At 42.4% G+C, this 26,220-nt stretch overlaps 1 protein-coding gene, 1 long non-coding RNA gene and 1 pseudogene across 3 annotated transcripts in view; 1 reads left to right on the plus strand and 2 right to left on the minus strand.

Moving 5' to 3' along the window:
- LOC139041682 (uncharacterized) overlaps positions 1 to 10,863 on the plus strand; it is an 82,447-nt gene extending 71,584 nt beyond the window's left edge. The window contains exon 4 of the long non-coding RNA XR_011497329.1: positions 922 to 10,863. This is a non-coding gene — a long non-coding RNA (uncharacterized lncRNA). The remainder of the gene's footprint in view (positions 1 to 921) is intronic.
- Positions 1 to 26,220, minus strand: part of LOC106822271 (solute carrier family 28 member 3) — a 78,060-nt gene that overhangs the window by 42,075 nt on the left and 9,765 nt on the right. For both annotated transcript variants that reach the window (XM_070495624.1, XM_044756679.2), the window contains exon 2: positions 18,653 to 18,786. In XM_070495624.1, coding sequence (XP_070351725.1) covers positions 18,653 to 18,730 — 78 coding nt within the window. In that variant the 5' untranslated portion in view covers positions 18,731 to 18,786. The remainder of the gene's footprint in view (positions 1 to 18,652; positions 18,787 to 26,220) is intronic.
- Positions 18,795 to 24,965, minus strand: LOC139041757 (dual specificity protein phosphatase 5 pseudogene; annotated as a pseudogene).

Below are 26,220 nucleotides of genomic sequence, written 5' to 3' on the forward strand. Positions count from 1 at the left end.
GTGGTTATATCCAACGTATAAATTCAACTTTTGTCAAAAAGAATTCTAGGGTCACTAGCCAAGATTGGGACAAATTGAGCACGAAAAAGTCAAAAACATGAATAACGTCTGAAACTTACTTGTGTCACAAAATGAGATGGATTGGTGGGTGGATAGAGGGTAGCACAGAGGAATAAATGTGTGAGAAAGCAAGTGCAGTAAAATATTACTACAGGATGTAGGTGGTGGTGTATAGGTGTTCACCATGAAATTCTTTCAACTTTTCTGTCTGTTTGAAAATTTTCATAATAAAGTGTTCAAAGAAAAACATAATGTTGGTAATTGATTATAAAAGAATGAGTAAAAGAGAATGTTAGTCCATAATGATACTCAGAGAGAAAAAGAAGAATAAAAGAGAAATCTATTCTTTTAGGAAGAATGTGAGGTAAGGAATGTTAAAGAAATGAAAATCATCATTTTGCAGCTCCCAAAGTACAATTGATTCAGGAAAGGGTCCTCAATGGATGCTAAAACCATTGGGTGAAATGTGTTGGGGAACTGAATATTCACATAGCCTGGAAATATCACCGCCCACATTACTTACTAATTAGAAAGAGACAAACCTACTTTGATAATGGAACGGTCTGCTCATCACAACCCCAACCAAGTCAGGACCAATGGTGGAGCTAAATTTCTCCAAATGCACTTTTGTATCTCTTTAAATTTCTTTTTTATGTGCAGAGTTTCCAGATCCCGGGGCTAAAAGTCATGTACATGTAGAATCACACATTCCAAGACATCACTGCCCCTCTCCTGCTCGGTTGCCTTTCACTCTTATGGTAGCTTTTGATATTTGTGTTGATAATTTGAGTTTGATATTGTGTGATTATTTCATCCTGGTTCTAACGTCCTGTTATTGTTTCTTGCCTTTCCTTGACTTAGGCTGATTTGCCTGAATAGAGGAAGACCCTCCCAGAAGAACTTCTACTATATATTTGAGAGAGGGAAGACCGGAAGTCTCAAGACACCCGTGGAGAAGCTAATCCTGAAAGCAATATGGCAGCACCTGGACTCCTGACTCTGGGCCGGGCACCATGCCCTGTGCTTCCCCCAACACACCTTACTCAACCACTCCTTCGCTTGATTCTTGAAGATTTGCATCTTTATCAATTTTTCATTGCCCTGAAGCCAAGAATTCATAGATAAGCGTCCTTTCTCCTCCCATTAAAAACCAATCTTCTATCTACACTTACTGCTTGCTATTGCCTGAATGTTTGTGTCCCCCCAAATTCATTATGCTGAAATTCTAACCCCCAAGCTGATGGTATTAGGAGGTGGGGCATTGGGGAGGTAACTAGGTCATGAAGGTGGAGCCCCATGAATGGAATTAGTGCCCTCATAAAAGAGACCCCACGAAAATCCCTAGCCCCTTCAACCATGTGAAGAGGCAGCGAGAATGGGCTGGCTATCAACTGGGAAGAGGGCCCTCACTAGACTGTGACTATGCTGGCACCTTGATCTTGGACTTCTAGCTTTCAGAACTGTGAGTAATAAATTTCTGTCATTTATAAGCCAATCGCCTGTGGTGATTTGTTATAGCAGCCTGGATGGACTAAGACACTGGCTGCATTTCTTGCCTCATATTCACTCTTCAACCCATTCCACTATGGCTTCCACTTCTACCACTCCATGGAAATCACCCTTGCCAAAGTCATCTATGGTTTCCAGGTCTCTAAATCCAGTTTTCATCATACACAGTGGACCTCTTCCTTCTTAAGATATATTCTGATCCCTGACTTCTGTGATATCACGCTTGTCTAGTTTCTTCCCACCACCCGGACTTCTTCTCCCTTTCCTGTACCATTATCAGCCTTTTCACTATTTCATTAAACTCTTAATGTTAAGAATACTTCCTTGGGGCTCCATCCCATACATTCTCATTCATTCCTCTGACAAGTATTTATTGTGCACCTACTGTGGGCTAGAGACACTGTGTTGGTTGCTGACATTGCATATATGCTGCTTGTTCTCAGGGAGTTTAGAAGAAAACCTGTCAGCCATAAATTATACAATTGGTTATTTAATTATAGTCATGATACAGACTATTAAAAAGGTGAAAGTGCTATAACTGGAATGAACTTGGCTGTGTCTGAAATTTCAAAGATGTAACCCATTTAGTCCTGGGAGCACTGAAAATACTCTTACCAGCAAAACGTCTTCCTATAGTTGAGAAAAAAATAAAGAAACAAGGATATAATCTTCTGAATCTATCAATCAAAACTAAAATCAAAGATTCTCCTTAGTCCCATTTCCTTCTCTGCTTTATTTTTAGTGGGCAAATCTTCAGTCTGTCTGAAGAGGTCAAAATTCAGACTGCAAAATGACTATAGATTGTTTTTTGATCGTAATAATGCTTTCACCATTGGCCCACCAGGCCAGCAGTGGGGAGTCTTTTTCCTGTAGAGCTTCTGATCTTCAGACAAAGATTAAGTTAAGAAACATTATACACCATCTAATATTTATGCATACAAAAAGATATGAAGAATATAACAGCTGTCTGTGAAGCAATTTGTATAGACAAATCACTAAATGATTTACTTCTAAAATTAAGAGCAGGAAACATGGCTTCAGCTCTTTCTTAAAGTCTGTTATTGGAGTAAGACGGAATAAGAAGGAGAAAAATGGAAATAAGAAGGGAGAGACACAGGTGGTGTCAAGAGATATTAGAAATCATTAACGATACCTTCATCTTACAACTTCATGTTGTATCATCTTGAATAGCCCCTATGCTATTCAAAATCCCATTTTGCTTTTGCCATCATTGGCTTGTACAGTGAGTATCATCATTTGGGACCTTCTTGCAAGTTCAGTGACATTGACCTCAAGTCTACATTTGATCCATGCTTTAGCCACACTCCAGCCCTGTTCACGTAAAGATGTGTTTTATGCCAAAGCATAAAACATGTCTTGAATCACCTGCAAGATGAAGCCTGGGTTGGTTGTACCTACCTTACTCTTGTGCTATTTGGAGAGTTATGGTCATTTCCATAAATATTAGCCTTACTATGAACTGAACTATTTTATGCCAGAGCAGTTGATGGTGAAACACTAAAAGAGGCAATATCGTTATGTCTTAGGCATTTGCATTTGCTCACATTCAGAAAAAAGTTGCTTTTTGGTGATTTCTAAAATCACCTTGGCCATCAAGCATTTGTTTCCAAAGCGTGCTAAATGAATGTAAGTTAATTAGAAATGCATGGAATAAATTTACAGAATTATAAACATTTTTTAAGAAATGTTTGACTACATAAGAAGTGGATCAGAATGAACCTGAATGTTTGAAAATAACTTCATGAAATCCTGTGAAGTGACATAGATGTTGGGAGCCAAGTGCCCCCCGTCTGGCAGGGACCTAAGGGACTTGAGTTTTACATTTGGCTAACATGGTAACAATTCAAAGCTACAGATTGGCATCTCTCATAATTTTTCCATCAGTTGATTCCAGTATTTTGTATTAGAAGAGGTGGACTTCACACCCAAATTTCAAATTTGGGTTTGGTCTGCACCAACATAGCATCCCCCAACTAAACGGTTTGATTGACAGTTGCTGACACTTGAGCAAATGCTAGGTGCTGAAGCTTCAGTTTAATCTCTCAACAGTCCTACGATGCAGGGTACTAGTCTCTACTTTTGGATGGAGAAAAGGGTGCAGAATTAGGTAACTTGCCTGAATGGTGGGCCTGGCGGTCTGGCTCTGAAACCTCAACTTTTCACCCAAAGAATCTGTTTTGCCGTCTTCATAATGATCCAGTATGTGACCTCAGCATCTGTGTCTATTGTCACTCCCCACCCCAGTCTGGCTCTTTTCAGAAGCTCATCCCTTTCCTCCCTCTCCCACTTCCTCCCTAACAAGAAGCCCTTGTCATCTCCAGCCAAGTTCAAGGCCGCATAGAGTCGAGTCAGGACTTGGATCATTGTGGACTATCTCTTACTCCCACCTGTGCTTTGTCAATTCTTCCTCCCCTACTTCTTTCTTCCCTCTTCTCTGACCTGAAGATCTCATGCTTTGCAGGGGAACAAGGAAGTTGCCATCTGGGCCAACAGGAAGCTTGCCCTTTGCTGTCTCCTAGAAATGTCTTTTGTTGGCTTTGTGTGTGTCTTTGTTTCTCTATCCCCTCCTTCCTGGATCCAACATAGCGTGTAACTAGACCTTTGCCCCCATTTACTTCATCTGCGTGGGTCTGGCCCTTGTTTAGGCAATTTTTTTTCAAGCTTCCCTGGCTGCACAAGTTAGAGCAGTGTTCTGTAAGCAGCTTCCTCCTTGCAAATGTTTCTGAACCAATGGACTTGGGTGGATGAGAAATTTAGGATGAAATAAATTCAATTAGAAAAATAAGAATCTTTTAAAAGCTAGCAAAGTTGTAAAGTGGTATAACTGAAGGGGAAGTACACTGGCAAGAAAGTGGGACCCATTAGTGGACAACTGCACAACTGTATTGGAGTGTTGTGTGCTCCCAAATTTGAGCCGTTCAGGAGAATAAGGCAACTGGATGGTCCGGAAGGGGAGCAGATATGTATGTCTGTCTTGGCCCTTTTGGACTATGACTGACACTTTCTCTTGGTGCACAGAGCTTGCCTCACATTAATGGGTTGCTTTCTGATCTCATTTCATGGAGAAGTTTATACCATTACATTAGTTACAACTCTTTATAACCTGGCTGGCTAGTTTATTCCAGAATGTTCCTGAGTCCACAGAGTATAGAAATTTAGTTTTAAACCTAAACTTATCATTGGTTTTGGATTCTTGGGACCAGGATTTTGAAATTAGCAAAGAGCCTTGAGGTAAATCAGAACTGGCCTCTATTCCCATCTGCCTCTCTTTACCACCTTTCTGTCTCCCTGCTCATGCCTCTGCATTCAGGGCCTTGACTTCACATTGTGTAACATGGAAAAAAGTAGTTCTTGACACGGTAGCTTGGGAGATTATATCCTTTGTGCCCTACTGAATATACTCCTTCCACCTAGCACAGAATAGGTGCTCGATATATATTTGGGAATGAGTGAGTGAAGAAATGAAAGTCTGTAAGTATTCATTTGGAACATCTGGAAAATACTCCCCAATTCTCAGTCTAGATGAGATCACCTTCTGTCATGAACAGCAATTTTACAAATTGTGTTGTGCTCGTTTGCCATTGTTAACTAATCTTAACCAAACAGTAGCTCTGTTTCCAGCTCCTAGCATAATGCCTTGCCCCATGTCAGAGCTCAATAAATTTTTTTTTTTCTTTAAAGATTTTATTTTTTCCTTTTTCTCCCCAAAGCCCCCCGGTACATAGTTGTGTCTTCTTCGTTGTGGGTTCCTCTAGTTGTGGCATGTGGGACGCTGCCTCAGCGTGGTCTGACGAGCAGTGCCATGTCCGGGCCCAGGATTCGAACCGACGAAACACTGGGCCGCCTGCAGCGGAGCGCGCGAACTTAACCACTCGGCCACGGGGCCAGCCCCAGAGCTCAATAAATTTTTATTGAATCAATAAATGTCACTCTTTATGTCAAAGAGTTTTGACTCTTGGAGCAAACAAAGCCTTGAATTTATAGAACCAGGGGATTGGAAGGAACATTGAGAAGTCTTCAGCTACTTTTCCCTGTTTCCCAACTTAATCATTCCTGGTAATCATCTACTTTGTTCCTGAACACCCGCAGAGGGCTCCTTAACCATGTGACTCACAGGATTTTCATAAGAAATCTGTCTCTCTATTTACCTCCAAAGGGCACAAAACATGCATACTGTGATACTTAATTTGTAGTAAATATATATTTGGTCTTCTTTCCTTTCCTGGCATGGAGCTCCGAAAACCATCAGAATTTTCTTAGTGATGAGTGTAATAAAGATGTCTTTTGTTACATTAATGAGGTGACTTTGGGAAAGCACTCAGGTAACCTAAGGATGGGAGCTGGTTGCCAGGGGACACAGCCATGTGATTAGAGGTTGAAACTTTAAGTGCCATCCTGACCTTCTAGGAAGGGAGAGGGTCTGAAGATTGAGTTGAATCACCAATGACCAATGATTTAATCCATCATGCCCATGTAATGAAGCCTCCATAAAAACCCAAAAGGAGGGGGTTTGAAGAGCTTCTGGGTTGGTGAGAGGTGGAGATTTCAGGAGAGTGGCCCACCTGGAGAGATCATGGAAACTCCGTGCCCCTTCCCACAACGTTCCTTATGCATCTCTTTCATCTGGCTGCTCCTGAGTTCTATCTTTTCATAACAAACTGGTAATGTGGTTCCTGAGTTCTATCTTTTCATAACAAACTGGTATCCTAATAAGTAAATGTTTCTCTGAGTTCTGTGAGCTATTCTAGCAAATCAGTCAATCCCAAGGAGGGGGTTGTTGGAACATCAAATCTATAGCCAGTCAGTCAGAAGTACAAGTGATAACCTGGACTTGCAACTGGTATTTGAAGTTAGGGGTGGGTGGGTGGGAGAGGGTAGTCTTGTAGGATGGAGCCCTTAACCTGTGGGATTTGACACTATCTGCAGATAGATAGTGTCCGAATTTTGGTGAACTGTAAGATAACCAGCTGTTGTTGGAGAATGGCTTGAATTTGTGGGAAAACCAGCCCCCTAGACACATACACACACACTGGAATTAGTGACCAGAACCTTTATATACCATCTTTTTTAAAACTCTTTTTCAAAGGAAAAACAAAGAAAGATTAGGCACACCAAGGCTATAAGTGGCTTCTGAGTCGAACACCTTAGCCCATGTGTGTAGTGGAATTAGCTGCCTCCAAATAGGGATCCTCTCTTTGAGTGGAAATCATGCTGCACTATGTCTGCCTATACGTGCGATCTGAAGACAGAGTTCCAAACTTCTGTGGCACGATTGAGATTTAGGGTTCATACTCACAATTCTCTTTTCTGTATAAAATTCCAAATGCTCCCAACTTTGATTTTGTTTTTCAATTTGACAAATAACAGTTTAGCTAGCATCCAGGGCCAGGTCTCATCAACATCAACACTGCCTGGATAAGATGGGTCAGCAGGTGCCACCACCCTCATTCTAAATTGAGGGACTGTGGGGTGGAAGTTTTATAATCAGTAGTGAAAACAAACAAATAAATAAATGGCTAGAGCATGGTAACAAGTCTTGGTTCTGTCCTAACTGAGATAAGAGTATTTTTCTGAAAACCTCTGCAGCCTACACTCTGAAGGTTGGGGATGTGTTTTCAGAACACATAGCCTTGTGAGTCAACTGAAACTGGTGTTCCCATGGCTGATCAGGGAATTCTAGTCATAACTGACATGACATCTATAAAGAAATCCATGAAGGACCAGAGATGGATAAGAGACCAAGTCTTACTACATGCAGTCAACATGTAGAGCCTCAGAAGAAGCCTCTTGGTATCAGGAGGGCATCTCTCTTGGGACACTCATGGTAGAAAAAGATAGAATCTAATCTCCCTCTTCTCCTTTCCTTTTCCTGTGACCATTGGATGCCTGAATGCTTCCCCCAGTTTTGGTAAAGGCAACGGTGGTGGCTGACAGCCTCAAACCTCAGTCCTTGCTCTAATCATGACTGATCATCTGATGCATTCCAGCCTGGGGTACTTTCACTTCCCTGAAACCAGAGATGTGGCCAACACCATTCATCACTTGATCATACACATACTCCCTTATGACATGCATGACTTTGCTGTTTAAATATAAGGTTGTTGGTGACATGAGCAAGAATGGGGAAATAGAGACCTCTAAAACTCCTCTCCTTCATCAAAGCACCAAGAACAGTGGTAAAATTGTCAAAATATCTTTTTCAGAACTCTGGAAATTAAGCAGTCTTGCAATAATCCTGAGAGTGTTATTTGTTTCCAATAAAACAATTGAATCTGAGAATAGCCAGCTTTGTGGCATCCTAATTCCCTAGTCCTTTTCCCCTCTCCTCAGACTCATGCTAGCCTTGAAAAACAACAACTCTGCAATCCCAATGAAAACGAGCAGGCTAACAACCTATGGAGTGGGCAAAATGAGGTTTGCATGGAGTGGGCAAAATGAGGTTTGCATTCTCTCAAAGACCAAGGCACAGATAACTGCCATTATTTGACCTGTCTTTCAGGTCCTTAGAAAATCTCACTCTCAAATCTTGTCTTTATTTAATGTGACTCAGATGTCATGCAGTACTATTTTCCAGGGGGCAATTGTTTAGCATAGGCAGCCGCCTGAGGTTGTGATAACAGTTGGAGAAAACAAGCTAGGCAAAAATTTAAAGGAAAAGCTGGGGAATGAGATAACCATAGGGGCTTTGAAAAGCTTTGACATTCCTGGGAGTCTAGAAGCCCAAGCATGTGCCAGGGTTGTGTTCACGATGGGAAAGATCTGAGAAGGACCAAAGCTCTCTCTCTGGCTGATCTTGAGACTCAACAGAAGCAGGAGTTAAAGGTGAACATAGAGCTGTAAAATTCCTGCTTGAACACTGAAGGCAAGGCCCCAGCGTGCACACAGAGCCCTCAGCAAAGACTCGGAGACTTATTGGTTCCAGGCATTTGAAAATTTATGGGTAATCCTTAGCTGATCATTTAGCTAACTGAGCAGAGACTTTAGTGGCCACACATGACAAAATATAGAGACTACATAGAATTAGTTCAGTTAAGTAACTAAACAGACAGTGACAACAATAGCAGCAGCAGCAAATCTTGGGGAAGAAAGAAGATACTTGTTTTCCAGTGTTGCCGCATTATTTAAAATGTCCAATTTTCAACAAAAAATTGTCATATATGCAAAGAAATGCAAAAGAATGGTCCATACACTGAAAAAAAGCAGTCAAAACTAACTGTCCATGAGGAAACCTAGATGTTGGGTTTATTAGACCACACTTTTGAATCAACTGTCTTAAATATGTTCAAAAAGCTAAAGGATACCACATACAAAGAACCAAAGGAAAGCATGAGAATAATAATGTCTTATCACAAAGAGAATACAAACAAACAGATTCAGAGCCTGAGAGACCTATGTGACATCAATATATGCAGAGTGGCAGTCTCAGAAGGAGGAGAAAGAAAGAGGAAGAAGAATATTTAAAGAAATAATGTTTGACAACTCCCCAATTAATGAACGAAAAGCATCAAGAAGCTTACTAAGTTCCAAGTAGGATAAACTCAAAGAGATCCATACCTAAACACATCATAATCAAACTGTTGAAAGCCAAAGACAAAGAGATAATCTCGAAAGCAGCAAAAGAGAGGAAACTCACATACAAGGAATCCTCAAAGAGATTAGCTGATTTCTTATCAGAAACCATGGAGACCAGAAGGCAATGAGATGACATAGATGGAAAAAAAAAAGACTGTCAATCAAGAATTTTATATTTAGCAAAACTAAACTTTAAAAATTATAAGATATTACAAGATACACAAAAACAGACTTCACTCCTAACAAATCTTCCCTACAAGAAATACTAAAATTGCCCATTAGGCTCTAATGAAAGAACACCATACAGTAACTGAAATCCACATTAAGAAATAAAGAACACCAGTAAATGCAACTACACAGGTAAATACAATCTATTTTTATTTATAACCTCTTTCTTTGATCTGATTTAAAGTACAATTGCCTAAAGCAATAATTACAAAACTATGTTGATGGGCTTATAATGTACAAAGATGTAATTTGTAATTTGTATGACAATAGCATAAATGAGGGGGAGGGAATGGAGCTATACTGTTTTTGTATATTACTGAAATTAAGTTGGGATTAGTCCTAACTAGATATTTATAAACTGTGATGTTAATTTTAATCCCTAGGACACCCTCCAAGAAAATATCTTAAAAAATATATACTAAGGGAAACAACAGAAGAATTAAACTGGTATATTAGACAATATCTATTTAGCACCAAAGAAAGAAGCAATGGAGGAATTGAAGGGAAAAAAGACATGAGATATATAAAAAACAAATTGCAAAATAGCAGATGTAAATTCTACCTTATCAGTGATTACATTAAGTAAAATGGATTGAAGCTTTCAATTAAATGCAGAGATCAGCAGAACGGATAAAAAACACAATCCAACTACAGTCGTGTATAATTTACTGATGTGGATACATTCTGAGAAATGTGTTGGGCAATTTCATCATTTGTGCAAACATCACAGAATGTACTTACACAAACCTAGATGATATAACCTACCATACACCTAGGTTATATGGTACTAAGCTTATGAGACCACTATTGTTTATGTGGTCCCTCACTGACTGAAGCGTCGTTATGTGGCATATGATTGTATATGCTGTCTACAAGAGACACACTTTAGATTGAATGTCCTGAATAGATTGAAAGAAAAGAATAGGAAAAATACCTCATGCAAATAATAATCAAGGAGAGTTTGAGTGGCTATAATATCAGACAAAATAACTTTAAGACAAAAATTGTTACCAGAGACAAAGTGACTTTTATAATGGTCAATTCATCAAAAAGGTCTAATATTATAAACATATTTTCACCTAAAAACAGCTTCAAAATACATGAAGCAAAAACTGACAGAATTCAATACTCTACTCAATTCAATATTCAATGGAGACTTTAGTATGCCACTTTCAATAAGGATAGAACAACCAGAGATGATCAGTAAGGCAGCAGAGGAATTGGACAAGGCTACGCACCAACCAGGCCCAACAGACACATACAGAACACTCCACCAGCAGCAGTGTGATACACGTTCTCCTCAAGTGCACATGGCACGTTCTCAGGCTAGACCATATATTAGGCCAAAACAAGTATCAATAAATTTTAAAAGATTGAAATCACACAAAGTATCTTCTTCAACTACAATGGAATGAAACTAGAAACGAATAACAGAAGAAAACTTGGGAAATTTATAAAATATGTGAAAATTGAAAAAACATATTCCTAAATAATCAATAGATTAAGGAAAAAATCAAAAGAGAAATTAAGAAATAATTTGATAAGAATGGAAGTAAAAACATAAAATACCAACATTTATGGAATGAAGCTAAAGCAGCACTTAGAGACAAATTTATAGCTGTAATTGCTTATATTATTAAAGGAGAAAGATCTTAAATCATAACCTAACCTTCCACTGTAAAAAAACTAGAAAAACAGCAAACTAAACTGAAGCTAGAAGAAGAAAGGAAGTAATAAAAATTAGAGTAGAGATGAATTAAATAGAGACTAGAAAAACAGTGGAGAAAATCAATGAAACAAAAAATTGGTTCTTGGAAAGAACAAAATTGACAAATCTTTAGTTGGACTGACAAAGAAAAAAAGAGAAAAGAGACAACTAAAATTGGGAATGAAAATGGGGCCATTATGACCAACCTTACAAAAATAAAGACATTAAGAAAATACTATGAACAACTGTATGCCAACAAATTAGATAACCTAGATGACATGGGTATCTTCCTAGAAATGTACAAATTACCTAAACTGACTCAAGAAGAAATAGAAATCTCAGACTTATAACAAAGGAGATTGAATTAGTAACAATAAACCTCCCAACAAAGAAAATTCCAGACAAAAGACCAAGGGAAAGAAAAGACAAATTACTAAAATCAGGAATGAAAGAGGTCATATTATTACTGATCTCACAGAAACAAATCTCAGGATCTTACTTGACTTCTAACCTTGTGACTGAGTGATCAAGTCCTCAAACGACGCAGATCATTGGATTTTGTGTGTTGTGCCCTCCAAAACCAAAAGCGTGAATCTTTCCTGATCCATCCAGTACCATAGTCTCGAGCCAGCTGTGGCTACTAAGTACCTGGAATGTGATCAGTGCAAGTGAGGCCCTGAATGCTAGTTTTATTTAATTTCAACAAATTTAAATTTAAAAATGGACACTAGGTTCATTTATTGGAAAACATTTAAGTAACTTTGAAACTTGGGTATGAACTGACCTTTTCAATTATAAACTTTAAGAAATCCAAATCCAAATCAAATACGTCTGATAAAAATTTAGCATTAAAATTGGCATGTACTCTAAGTGTAAAACACACTAGATTTTAAAGACAGTATGAAGAATGTAAAATATCTCATTAATAATTTTTATAGCGATTACGTGTTGTAATGATATCTTCAATATATTATGTTAAATAAAATATATTGTTAAAATTACTAACACCTGTTTCATTTTATATTTTTAGTGGACTTATAGAAAAATTTTAAATTAATTTGGATGCGCTATATTTCTATTAGACAGTCCGGCCTTAGCCCTCAGCAAATATCTATGTTTATCCACATTAGTAGTGATTTCCTGTTTTCCTATCAATGCCTTAACCACTGATTAGTAAGTGGTTCCTCTTTTTTAAAGGGAACCATTTCAGGAATGCTTGAATGAGGGAAAAAATGAAATCCCAGGCCGTCGTCGTGGCATAGTGGTTAAGTTCAGTGTATTCCACTTTGGCGGCCTGGGTTTGCTGGTTCAGATCCCGGTCGTGGACCTGCACCACTTGTCAGCTATGGGGTGACCCACATATGAATTGGAGAAAGATTGGCACGGTTGTTGGCCCAGGGCTAATCTTCTTCAAGCAAAAAAAGAGGAGGATTGGCAATAGATGTTAGCTCAGGATTAATCTTCCTCACAAGAAAAAGAAAAAAGAAAAGAAAGTCCTAAATCCTTCCCCTCTGAGATGTAGTGGAAGTGACACAGGTTACAGTCATTTGGGCTGTTTCCCCCTAGAAATAAGAAAGTCTAAGTGTCATCATACAGATTTGGGGAAAGAGTAGAAAATGTATTTTTTTAAACCTCCTTCACAAAAGCAAATTATTGTCATGTGTTTTCTACATTTTAATTCACTTGTGGGTAAGAAAAAGCATCTCGATAGCTCCAGCGAAGCTGGTCCTGACCATGTGAAAACCTACTCAATAACCCGAGTGTGAGTCATGTTGGCTTCCTGACTAGTGTGTTGGAGACAATTCTCTTCTTCTTTACTTTGCATAGTTACTTCCAACCTCAGAATTTTTATCTTCAAAGTATCTGGGTTAGAAGTCTGCATCGATGTTCCACACCTACATAACCCCCCAAATTTTGACCTACATTCAACGAACTCTCCCAACCTGACTGGCTTCCTAGGCAATTCACACAGTGGGTCAGCCTTCCTCTGTGTGTGCAGAGGTAGAGTCATTTCCTGTCTAATCCCATCTCAAGACTTTCATAAGTGGGTCCCACCCAACTGCCTTCAGATTAAGCACAGGCTCTGTGCCTCTGAGGGCCACCTGTGGCAAGAGCAATGCTAACTCACGGGCAGGAGGGAACTTGAATTGGGATTCTAAGGGACATCCTTTAGTAAAAATGTTCTTTCAAACTTGCCTGAATTTTTACCCTTAGAAATTCTGAGCTTGATCAGACCTCTCCTTTGGTCAACTTTCATCTCTCCCTCTTCTCTGAATCCTTTCCCCTCCTCCTTTGAGTTTGGAAAAATCTTTCAATTGCCCTATTCTAAAAAGACTTACCCCAAATATGGACATTTGACAATTGTGGTATTGGTCGAGTGGGGAAAGATGGTTTTTAGAACAAGTGATGCTGAAATAATCGGATGTCCATGTAGAAAAAGAAAAACCTTCAAATCTATCTTAAACTACATAAAAATCAATTTCATGAGGGGCTAGAGGGCTTAAGGTAGAGGGAAAGAACAAGCTTTCAGAAACTATGAGAGGGTGTCTCTATGATCTTGCAGTGTGGGAAAAGATTTCATAAGCAGCATGTGTAAAACAGAAACACCTGAGAAGTGGGACCACAACATAATTAACTTTTGTTCATCAAGATATTAGAGCGTGAAAGACAGCTTCAGAGTGGTAGAAGCTATTTGTAAACCATTAAACTGAGAAAGGGTTGTATTCCGAACAAAGAACTCTTTTAAATCAACAAGAAAAAGACAAAATCCAGTAGAAAAAATGGGCAGGAGACATGAACAGGTATTTCATAGAGTGGGCATCTAATGGCCAACAATTAAATTAAAATTAAAATCAAACCTCAATGATGCACTAGTCTACACCTACGAGGATGACTGACATTAAAAAGACATAAATATTGGTGAGGCTGTGGGGTGACAGCAACTCACAGTGCTGATGGGAGTGTAAACTGGTAAAACCACTTAGTCATTACTTCTAAAGTCGAAAATATATGCGCATTCCCAATGACCCAGCAATTCCACTCCTAAGTATGAGCGCAGACTGAATTCGTTACATGTGCACCAGGAGACATGTAGAGTGTCTGTTCACAGCTGTGTTGTTGGTAGACGCTCCCCCAAAGCTGCAAACTTGACCAACCAAATGCCCACTAACAGCGAAATAGATAAGTTGTGTAATATTTAAGGAAAATGCTGTGTATCAACGAAAGCGGATGAACTGCAGTGACATGCAACGCCGTGGCTGAGTCTTAGAAATACAAAGCTGAGCAAAGGAACCAGATGCACAAAGATTCATCTGGCCTAATTCCATATAAATGTTTCATGATAAGCAAAGAATTTTTCTTGTAAGTTTCTACTTATATAAAGTTCAAAACAGGCAAAGGCGGTGCTTGAGGATTCACAGCTGGAAGCAAAGGTGTGAAGCAAGCAGGGATTCACCACAAAGTGGGGCGGGTGCTGCCCTGGGGGAAGGAGGCAGTGGGGACAGACTGTGCAGGGTTGGGGCGTCCGAGCTACGGGATGACAGTGTCCTGTTTCTTGACCTGGGTGGCACTTTATAATAAGTTGTATATTTGGTTTTATGTGGTTTTCTGTATGTTATGTTTCACAAGAAAAACATTTTAAAAAAAATAAAACAGCCCCCTGCCTACATTCCTGATCTTGCCTGCCCGAGCCCGTCTCTCTTCCCCCTTCTCCTTTCTGCCAGAGGAGCGTCCTTTCTGCCCTCATTTTCCCCAGTCTCTTAACTCTTGCTCATAACACAAACTCCCCCCTCCTTCCCCAGACCCCGGGGTCACCAGTCACCTCCTAGTTGTCAAATCAGATGAACTTGCCTCATTCTGTGGGCTCCACGGTTCCACGGAGGAGGCTTTAATGTTGACCTGTAGTTAGTTCTCCGGACCCTTCCCTCTCCCGGTTCTGCTCCTCTTTCTCTCCCTGTGGTCTCTCTGCTTCATCCTCTGACTTTTCTCACCTTCCTGCCCCTTAAACACTGGTGCTTCCTGGCTTTCCCTCCCCGTGGTCTCATCCACACCCTCGGCCCGTCTCTGTGCTAACAGCCCCCAGATGGATGACGTCCCTCCCAGGCTCCAGATGCAGATATGCATAAGCTTCCTGTTTCATCTCCACCTTTATCTAGATGCTCAGAATCACCTTAGTTTCCACCAACAGGCCTCAAAATGAACTCATTCTCTTCCTTGCTCCAGCCCAATTTGTGGATTTCCTATCTAAATAAGGGGAATCATGGGGCTGCCCAGTGGCACAGTGGTTAAGTTCGCAGTTCCACTTCAGCGGCCCGTGGTTTGCCGGTTCGGATGCCGGGTGCGGACATGGCACTGCTTGACATGCCATGCTGTGGTAGGCGTCTCACATATAAAGTAGAGGAAGATGGGCATGGATGTTAGTTCAGGGCCAGTCTTCCTCAGCGAAAAGAGGAGGATTGGCAGCAGTTAGCACAGGGCTAATCTTCCTCTAAATTAATAAATAAATAAATAAATAAGGGGAATCACTTCCAAGCTGACATCTCAAGCTGGAAATGTTCTTATCACCCTCTTTAACCTGCCCCAGCACCAAGAGCTACCATTACCATGTTCACACCATGCACTAGGAACTTGCTATGGTCTGAATATTCCTGTGCCCCCAAAATGCCTATTTGAAAATCTAATGCCCACCTGATGGTATTAGGTGGGGCCTTTGGGAGGTGATGGCCAACAGGGTGGAGCCCTCATCAATGGCGTTAGTACCCTTATTAAAAAGACCGCCCAGTGCTTCCTTGTCCCTTCTGCGATGTCAGGTCACAGTGAGAAGATGGTTGTCTATGAGGAAGTGGGTCCCACCAGACACCGAATGTGCCAGCACCATGATCTTGGGCGTCCCAGCCTCTAGGACTGTGGGAAATCAGTTTCCAAATATGAGCCACCCAGTCTGTCGTGCTTGGTTACAGCAGCCCAAATGAACTACGGCAGCGCTCTTTGATTTTAGCAGACATTACTTACTTTCTTTTTCTTAACATATGTTAACTCATTTAATTCTCTCAACCCCAAGATGGGATATTATTCTCCTCCTTACTGAGGAGAAAAGAGAAATATTCATAAGCAGAGCAGCTCTTCCTCCCTCACCCTGACTCCTGCTGATCCCACGTCGAGGGGGCCTCTCAGCAGTGTTAGTACTTCCACCCAGCGTCCGTTTCCACCGCCTCTAATCCAGTTCAGATTAGACCAGCTTCCTAACAGGTGTCCCAACCACACCCAATTCTCTTTCCATTTATGTCCACCTTCAGTGGAGCTGGTAGAGTACTCAATAATAATCTCGGATAGGGTAGATTTTGATGGATTCCTTCTCAAATGCCTTAGCACACAGGGGGCCACGTGATCTGGTGCCAGCCTGCCCCCTTTCCCTGCTCCCCAGCGCCACCTCCACATCTTCTCCATCCTGGACACATGCTCTTTTAGGCCCCTGGGCCTGTGCAGACAGTTCTCTGCTTGAATGCTCTGCTGACATCCTTCCTCTTCAGCTGGGAAATTCCTGGCCCTCCTCTAAGTCCTAACAGGTGGCCTCTCTCCCTCTGTGACACCGTCACAGGCTCCCCAGCTGGCCCAGCTCCACCCACATAATTATCTACCATGTACTGGGTACCAACCTCCCGCATCGTTTTGTTTTCATTTTGTTTTACATCACATTACATTACAATTGCTTATTTATTTCTTCCTGTCCTGCTCCTGGAGGGCAAGAATACTGTATTATTCCTCCTTGAATTGGGGTCTCTTCCCAGAGGTGGCCTTATCTGGGGAGCAGTTAATGATTCTGCTGAGTAAATACACCTCTCTGGAAATGCTTGTTGAAAAGCAAGCATTGGAAGAAATAACCTGGCCGCCGCTCCTTGGCGTTGGTGTGTGGACTCTGCCAGCTCTGACATGCCCTGCTCTGCACCCCAAGGCTTGGAGATGCTCTGCTTTGATAGAAGAGAGTGAGGGATAGAAAGCAGAGCCACGGTTGGTAGGTGCGTGTCCTCCTCACTGACTCTGAGCAGCCAGGCGCTGGTGACAGGGCGCCTTCTCCACTGCAGATAGCTTTGTCTTGCTGCCCTGTTCATTCTGATTCTTTATCCCGTCCCATCCTTCCCACTCTCTTGAATCATAACAGGCCCTCCACTTCGTGCATTTTTCTCATTTAACCCTTATGAAGGGGATCAGGACATGCCACCCCCAAATATGCCACTTTGGCATAAGAATTATTTTGAGCTGAAGGCAGTTGAGAAAAAGAAGACACGGAAAGGTCTCTGCTCTTCCTCTATCTGCCTAAAAACAGGGCACAAATTTCTCCCATACCAGAAATAGGCGAAAAACCCTTATCACCAGAGACAGAGATGACAACAAGATCAGACTGCATAAACAAACCTCACTAACAAAACTTACCTTCCATTAGTTTTCCCCAAATATTTCCTAGTCACTTTCCCACAGTTTATTTGCTCTAAAAGCCCAACCGCCCTTTCCTTTGTCTAGTCGCTTCTCCACAATTTATCATCTTTTGTTAATGGTATATAAGGCCTGTGTCTTACTGCTTCTTTGGGCTTTTCACTTTTTTTCTGTGAAGTCCCATCCAGGTAAAATTAGAAATATTAATACAATTTGTACGTTTTTCTCCTGTTAACATAGCATATGTCATTTTAATTCAAGACCCCACGCACTGACTCTAAGAGGGTAAAAGAAAAATTTTTCCTTCTATATGCTAATAACCTGTGGGATGAGCATCACTGGGACCATTGTGCAGACAACTGAACTGAGGTTCAAAGAAGTCATAATAACTCGTGGGTGGAAGACTCAGGACTCGTGTCAAAGCCCTTTTACCTTCCTTTTGCCTTTCTTTGCTAGTGCCTAAAAGTTTGTTTTACCTGGTTAGGGACCTGACTTCCAAGGGGTTGCTGACATCTGCTCATGCGGGCTCCCGTGTTGTCAGCTCAGGAAAGGAAGCTCACCCAGGAACAGCCCTGAAAAATCCCAGCCCAGACCCAGTCGAAACTGCCAGTGTTTCCTGGTGTCAGCACTCCTTCCAGAGCCCTGCGGCACCAGTAGCTTCATCACTCAGCGAGTTTTGGTTGAAGATGTGAGACTGGTTTGCGTAACCCAGCTGCACAGGTGCAGGCACACAGGCCACCATCTGACAGGGCTCCGGGGCCTGGTTTAAGAGACAGTCCCTGAGGGTCTGGATCCCCCCATCCTTTCCCACTGGTTCTTAGGGAAAATGTCTGCAGGTGAATACCTTATCCCGGGGGGAGACCGTGAGCCCGAAACAAAAGAAGGGGAAGACAATCTTGTTTCTAAATGACAGGGCAAGTCAGGGATCAAAACAGCTTCCATTAAAAGAGACTTTTCAGGTTTGTCAACCCAAGAAGAACAAATAATGGGCTTAAAGAGTGTCATTAAAACCTTATTGTGTTCCAACAGCCCCACTGCTTTAGTTAAGGAACTTGCCAAGGAGGCAAGGAAAGAGCATGATTCCCACTTGCTTGGTCTTAAACATGAGGTGAAACTCCTGCTCACCTGGTAGCCAGGGTTGCTGCAGCCCTGCGCTCCGAGGGCTGTCGTGTTCTCCAGCTCCACGGCCTCTGTGCTGCTCATGGATTTGTCTGGGCACTGAAATCTTTTCAGACGTCTGGTCTGGAGGTGCCCTGCACCTGTGAAAATGAACACAGCCTCTGCTGGTGTCAGAATGCCACCTGCTGCTGGGGAAGCTGGGCGCTGCTTCAGTTCGGAACTTCGACAATAATCCCCTGGTCTGGGCGGGGTGGGAGTGGTGGGGACAGGGTGGAGCCTTCCAGTTCAGGTCCACCCAGCTCCTTGAGCTTTCTCATTATCCCCAGTTGCCTGCCCAAGCTTACTTCAGGGAGAAATTCTTGTACTGCACAAAACAGAAAAGGACGCTTTCTCTACAGTCAGGAGTGAAACAGTTCATTTCCTGCGGGTGGTGTTGGATCCTAGGAGTCAGAGGGGGCGTGGCCAGGAAGGTCAGGGCCGGCTGCCACCAAGTGACCACCTCTGTGTTAGGTATGTGCTCCGTGCTTTAGATATGGTAGTCCTGGTTTATCTTCAGAACAAGGAAAACTGAGGTGTGGGAAAGTCAACAATTTGCTCAGGCCCATTTGGCTAATAAAGGGACAATGAGAAGTCAAATTCAGGTCTGGTGGGTTCCAAAGCCTTTTTACTACATCCCTGTCTGCAGACTGGATCCCTTTTAACAACTGAACTTCTAGGATTGCAAATATGTGGCAGAGAAGTGAGGGGTGACCAAGTGCTCACTTAATAAAAGGCTTCTTTGCTTTATGAAATTAGTAGCTGTAGGATTCTTCAAGATAGCAATTTCCCCAGTACATTACTGTTATGTATCTATTAATTACTATAACTGGGTGACCTGTGTGGAAATGTGGAAAATACTTAAGATGGTGAAAAACCAGAATAGATTGAATACTGCATATAGTGGACAAAAGAATGGAAGAAAATATCAAATTTACTAGTGGTTATTTCTAGGTTGTGTTTTTATGGGTGGTTGTTATTTTCTTGTTTAAACATTGCTGCGTTTCCTATAAAGAGCATGATGCTGTGACTCTCCTGGTACAGCCATGTACACATACGTACATGGTTAAGCGCTTGCTGGAACCACACCGCCTGGATTCAAGGCCTGGCTCCACCACTTACTGCAGCAAACTACCGCTTGACAGCTGAACCCAGCCTGCCGACTTATATACAGCCCAACCTAAGAATGGGGTCAAAGACCGGCCACAGAGTCTGCCGCCTGGACAACACCTAGCTGTGATTTAAGATTGTTAGGGTGTCTGCATCATGTTAGTCAGACCCCTGGGAAGGACGACTTTGGCACAAGGGTCGGCCAATAAACAAAGAAGGGCAGACAACTAGCACAGACGTGTCCTGCTAGGTGCTTATATTTTTTCCATGTCATCTTCACTACAACTCTGAAAATGAGGAATTAATATCCCCATTTCACAGGTGAAGCACCTGAGGCCCGGGGAGACAGAGTGACTTTTCCAAGAACACAAGTAGTAAGAGGCAGAGCCATAATTTGAGCCCACGCCTCTGAAACTTAGTCCTGTTAAGTGCTAAGTTCTAGAAAGAAATAAAGCCCCGGGGAAGCACAACTGAGTTAGTACCCAAAGCGCTCATTCTGTTAATGGGGAAAGCAAACCACAGCCAAAGTAAATGCAAAAGGGCCCCCTTTGAATAAAATGAATAAACAACGTGGTTGTCAGGACAGCAGAATTTGACCCCTCTGTGTACTGTGAAATCCTCAAAAAATGTGCCACTGCTTAGGTGAGGTGATTCTCAAGAAGGCCCAAGTATTGGCCTGCCATATTGATTCCATTGGAAACGAATGCTTGGACCTGCAGGCTGCAGGAGGGCAGGGACTGTCCCCATCCTAGTCTCTGCTCTCTCCCGTTCCTAGCAGAGTGCTTGGAACAGAGTAGGCTCAAGGATGAATAGTTTGTCCATTGACCAAAGGGAGCGAACAGAAATCTCTACATTCCCATGTATCCCAGGAACATGTGTGAGTCTCATTGAGTTGTTAGGGAGGCCAGTTCACACTGGCCAGCCCTCCGCATAACCAGGGCTGGGAGGATGGTGAAGTAAGCAAAGAGCCTAGGGCGCAAATTTTAAGGGGGCACCCGCTCTCAGTGTCATGCAAGTGCAGGGTTGGCACCTGAGTTTGAGGGCCTCCTTTAAGTTTGCTCCCTAGGCACCTTGCCTAGCTCAGCCTCCTCCTGGCCCTGCCACGAAGATCCGAAGATCCGTGGGTTTGTCTTGGATGACTATAAGGCAGCAGTTAAGAGTGCAGGCTCTGGACTCAGTCCAGCTTCCAATCCAGGCTTTGCCTCTTACTAACACTAACTAGCTGAAACCTCAGGCAAGTTACTTATCAGTTATCTCTCTAAGCATCTGTTGTTATCTGCAAAACGAGGTTAATAGTGGCACCTGTCTTACAAGGAGCCTGCTGTGAAGGTTAAATAAAGTGCTGCCTGGAAGAGTCTGGCATGTGTGGGAAGACTGCGTACACTCAAGATTCCAGGGGAAATCCCAGCAGCTCCCCAAAAAGAGAACCCAGAGTAGACTTTTAGGGCTCAGTAAGTGTCTGGAAGTACGTTATTGCTGTATCTAGTCAGAGAAGGTTGGTGAAGGGAGTGAAGAAAAAGCGCTGACTTTGGCCTGGGTTGTGGTAACAGCAACATACTATTTGTGGACGAACAAAGGCTTTCCAGGAAGCCCCTTCTAGAGTCTGGGAAAATGAGATTTCCAGAGATAAAAATCTTCCCTTTTAATTTTTTATGATCTGTTTGCAGTGTTCAGAGAAAAAGGCTGCCATGTGAGAGGTCTACAAAGAAACAGTTTCATATCGGGTTGGGTTTGTATATAAATTTTCCCCAGTTCTTACCCATAACAGGGGTCAGCGTTAGTGACAGCTGCATTCATCTGGTGTGATGAGGTGAGTTAATCTGGTGTGATTTAAAGGTCCACGGACCCAGCCCAAGGTTTGAACATGTGGACATTGCTTCCTAAGCACCACAGTGCTGGTCATTCTGTGTGGGAAAGACTGTCTCTTTTCATGGGTGAGAAAATAGGACACGATTCATGAAGGAATGGTGGGTGGTTTTGGATGATCAGCTAAACAAGGCAGCCACTGGAAAAAAATACTGCAATCTCTGGAAAAGAGAACACTCAAATATGTTTCCTTCACTATTCTGTGACCATTATGGCAAGAATCATGAATGCATGCTAAAACTAGCAGCTAGAAAAATTTGATGAGGAGAAGGACGCTTACATAGCCTCTCAGTGTCTCCCCTCAAATTGCATGTTAATCAAAGAAAAAGAATAACAGAAACTTTGTAATGAGGAAACCTGGAAGATGTCATCTTAACCAAATGGTCACCAAGAATGGGACAAAGTGACGGCATGTGCCTCCTGATGTGATGCACTGAGGAGGACACAAGATCTCTTCACAGTATTCCTGCCCGAAATGCATAACCTGAATCTAATCATAAAGACATTAGAACCAACTGAGGGACATTTTACAAAATAACTGGCCTGTGTTCTTCAAAATTGTTAAGGTCATGAAAGACAATGAAAGCAGAGAGACTATTCCAGATTACAGGATACCAAAGATTACATGATGAATAAATGCAACACGTCATCGTGGGGTGGGTCCTGGACCAAGGGAAATGTTTGTTATAAAGGACCATATAGAGACAATTGATCAAATTTGACTTTTGCTCACAGTAATGTACTCATGTTAAATTTCCTCATTGGATAATCATACTGTGGTTACGTTAGAAAACGTCCTCAGGTAATAGACATTGGAGTATTTAGGAATAAACAGGTACGATGTCTACAATTTATTCCCAAATGGTTCAGAGAAAAAGCAACCTGTAAATGTATGAGTATGATAGGTAATAAAGCAAGTGAAGCAATATGTTAATGGTGAATCTGATTAAGTTAGGGGAGTTTTTATGTTAGTCTTGCAACTTTTCTATATTTTGTACTATATCTTATATTTTGCACTATCAAAGACAGTAACAACAACCACCAATAACGTATTGCTTTTCTTCACATTCACATGAATTTTAGGAAATTATTGGCTTTTCCTCTGGAGAAATAACCTACAGACAAAAAAGAAGTAGGGCCACATTGCGAAATCTGCAAATCCCAGAGGTCAATAGCTTGAAGACAACCCACAGGGACAGGGAAGAAAACAAGTGTCACAAGAGACAGACAAGAACAATAAGCTGGGGGCATGAGCGTTTTCAGTGCCACTGACCCAGAATACATAGCAGGTATCCTTCTCTCCTGGTATCCACTGCCACCACCTCAAAGGGCTGATTTTTGGTCTGTGACCTGAAGAGCTCCTTTCAAAATGATACAAGAGTCGCTTTGAGGAGACATGTAATGAGAAAGCTTTATGAATAAGAATCATGCCCAAGTCCAAAGTCGGGGAAGAACGCACGGTGAAAAGGAAACTGGGAGTCAATGTCTTACTGCTTCAACCAACTCCTTCCATTGGAACCAAGAGGGAATCCCAAAAACATTTGTGGGTTCAAATCGGCATGTATATTGTGTCCCCACAAACCCTGTAGCATTACTTTCCTGACTGGATGGTGATTAGCTTATGCCCTCAAGCAACAGCGACAGAAACTGAGGCTGCCAAGGTTAAGAAAATAAGGTAGAAATTGTGCTTCCTTCAAAATGAGTTGGCTTCATAGCTGCCTTTTCGCCTGGCTGAGCAACTGCTTTCTCCCTGGTTGCTGCAAGTTTTTATTGCCTTACACTTGAAATGAAAAGGTGAACTTTGAAGTGCAAGGACTGGGTATTCCTGAGAGAGCAGGGTGTCTGGAAGTACAGGAGTTACACACGCTGTGCTCTCAAAATGGCTTCACCTTCTTTCGGTCAAGTGAACCTGTCCCTGAGGTCAGTCTGAAGTTTGCCTGCAAGCCTGGTGACCACTCCCTATCCCTCTGGGGCTGAGGGACAGAGTGAAGTCTTGCACAAGTAGGAAATGTCCAGAGTCTTAAAAAAAATCCCAGGGGGCTGGGCTGGTTTCCCCATCCTGGTTTTAGCAGGATGTGGCCGTGGTCTTGGGGCTCCTGCTGAGCTCTGAGACTGTGGAGTGTGTGGGCACTGGTGCCAGCAGGGAGGCAGGGCATGTGCAGTAAGACCCTGCACGTCAGGGCCAAGTGGCTGCAAGTACGCTGTAAATGAAGAGCCGGCTGCATCCCTTGGCAGAAGGGAGCCCGGGGGTGGGCATGGAGCATGTCAGATTCACACTGCAGGAGCTGGCCCGTGAAGCCAAAGTTGGGTGAGATCACACCCCTCTGCTCAATGCAGTCCAAGGCCTCCTTCAGGCCAACTGCTTGGTCTTCGTGATGTAAGCCATGCAGGTGGAGGGTGAGCGGGGGATCCCAGTCTCACAGAGGACCAGGACCTGCCTCCCTTTCCCCTGACACAGTCAATGAAGTCTATTGCTTATTGAAAGTGGGAGCTAATGTCAGTTGCGTGGCTGTCTTCCACGGGGATCCATTTGCAGTGCAAGTGGGCCATGCAGGCCTCAAGAGGTTCACTGTGCGTCAGCAGGACTGTGATGTACAGGTTGGCGAGGATCTTGCACTTGCATGCATGGTGGGCACTTAAAGTTGAGGCATAGAAAGATTGCGTCTGGGCCACCCTACTCATAAGCCAGCCTGTAGCTGATGTTGAGTACTGGTTTCCCACATTGGCTAATGAGGGCTTTTTCATTTGGATCTTCTCTTGTGAAATGGGTTTTACATCCATGCAACACTCTGGAGATTCCCAGTAGAAGGTCTCCTAACCCCCTTTGACCCATAGGGCTGTGGCCAGTTGACCCGGCTACTCACACCTCAGAAGCCCTAATTTACATTTTTGGAGTCTCTGATACTATATATTATCCAACATATTTCCCCCCATGTGGTTTTAACACAGATTCCATGCAAATTTTATTATCTCAGCTCAGAGTTGGGAAGGATTTATATAACAACAACAACAGCAAAATGCTGCTATTGATGGGGGATACGATTTTTGGTTTAGGGCTTTCTTCTTACATAACATGCCCATAAAATGGTAAGATCTGTCAATACTAGGTCAACCATATGGCTCAAAATTATAGAGATGCCAAGTAATGATCAGTGACAATAAATTTAATGAATTTAGGGATGAACCCCAAATGTTTTAAGTTGTCCTTAAAATTTTCTGTTTAACTCTAAAAGTAAATGTGTAAATCACATCTTGAACTCACTTCCATTTTCAGCCCCACCCGTCTGTACCCAGTTGTTTCACACATCGGTGGAAAGTTGAGATAGTGTCAGGGCTCTTAAACCAGGTGCTGGAACATCTGGAAGTTGTAGCATTATTTGACTGGTAAATTTGGATATTTAATCTTGCTTAATCTCCTGTTCTAGAAGCTATTTGTGAGCAGAAAAGGAATATGTCCTACATATGCGATGTAACAATCATAATCATGCATACACAAAACTAGGCAAAATTAAGCAAGAAAACCTCAGTTATTGAGTTTTTCTGTTGACGTTAGTTTGTTACTTATGATTTGCTTTGTTAGCATTCATTAGCAGGATTCAAAACTTATCAAAACTAATCCTTCCAGGTAACTTCCATTCATTCACTTAAACTAAATTTTAATTGCTAAAAATAAGAAAGAAATCCTGTTCTCAGCTTCCTCTTATGAGGATTGCAATATTGAGATATTGTTTGCCATTGTTCTCTGTTAGTGGAGGAACAGGGCAGAATGCCTGCTGTCACCTCATCTTGTCCTGCTCTCTTCCTTGCTCACAAACCTTTCAGGCCCTCCAGACTCTGCTCTGGCCTTGGAGCATTTGTACTTGAACTTGAACTGATCCCTGGACTGGTTCTTTCTCACTGCTTGGGTCTCAGCTCCTCAGCAGGGTTGTCCCAGACCACCCAGTCCTTCTGCCAGCCCACCTCTAGTTGAGACACCATAGAATCCTTGTGCCTGGGAAGGGGCCTGGCCAGGAGGCAGCTTGGAGAGGAGCTATATAGGAGCTCTGGAGGCAGGGATCTCGGCTTTCGAAGACCATCCTCCTAAAAGAAACCCGACACTTGCACCTAGGAATCCTTGTGCTAGAAACAAGGATGCTTTCACACCTCACTGAGGTTGCATCTACGGGAGTGATCTGAAAAGGGCTTCAAAAGTAATCAAAGTTGAGGCAAATTTTTTTTTGAAGAATATTAGCCCTGAGCTAACATCTGCTGCCAATCCTCCTCTTTTTGCTGAGGAAGACTGGCCCTGAGCTAACATCCGTGCTCATTTCTTCTATTTTATGTGAACATCCAAGCTCATTTCCTCCATTTTATGTGGGATGCCTGCCACAGCATGGCTTGACAAGTGGTGCATATGTCCGCATGCAGGATCCGAGCCAGCGAACCCCAGGCCTCCGAAGCAGAACGTGTGCACTTAACTGCTACGTCACCAGGCTGGCCCCAAAAATAGAAGCAATTTTAACATCAGGAAAAACAATGTTTAGGGGCCAGCCTGGTGGCATGGTGGTTGGGTTCATGTGCTC

This window comes from Equus asinus, chromosome 23 (genome assembly GCF_041296235.1).
Source record: "Equus asinus isolate D_3611 breed Donkey chromosome 23, EquAss-T2T_v2, whole genome shotgun sequence".
Classification (NCBI taxonomy): Eukaryota; Metazoa; Chordata; class Mammalia; order Perissodactyla; family Equidae; genus Equus; species Equus asinus.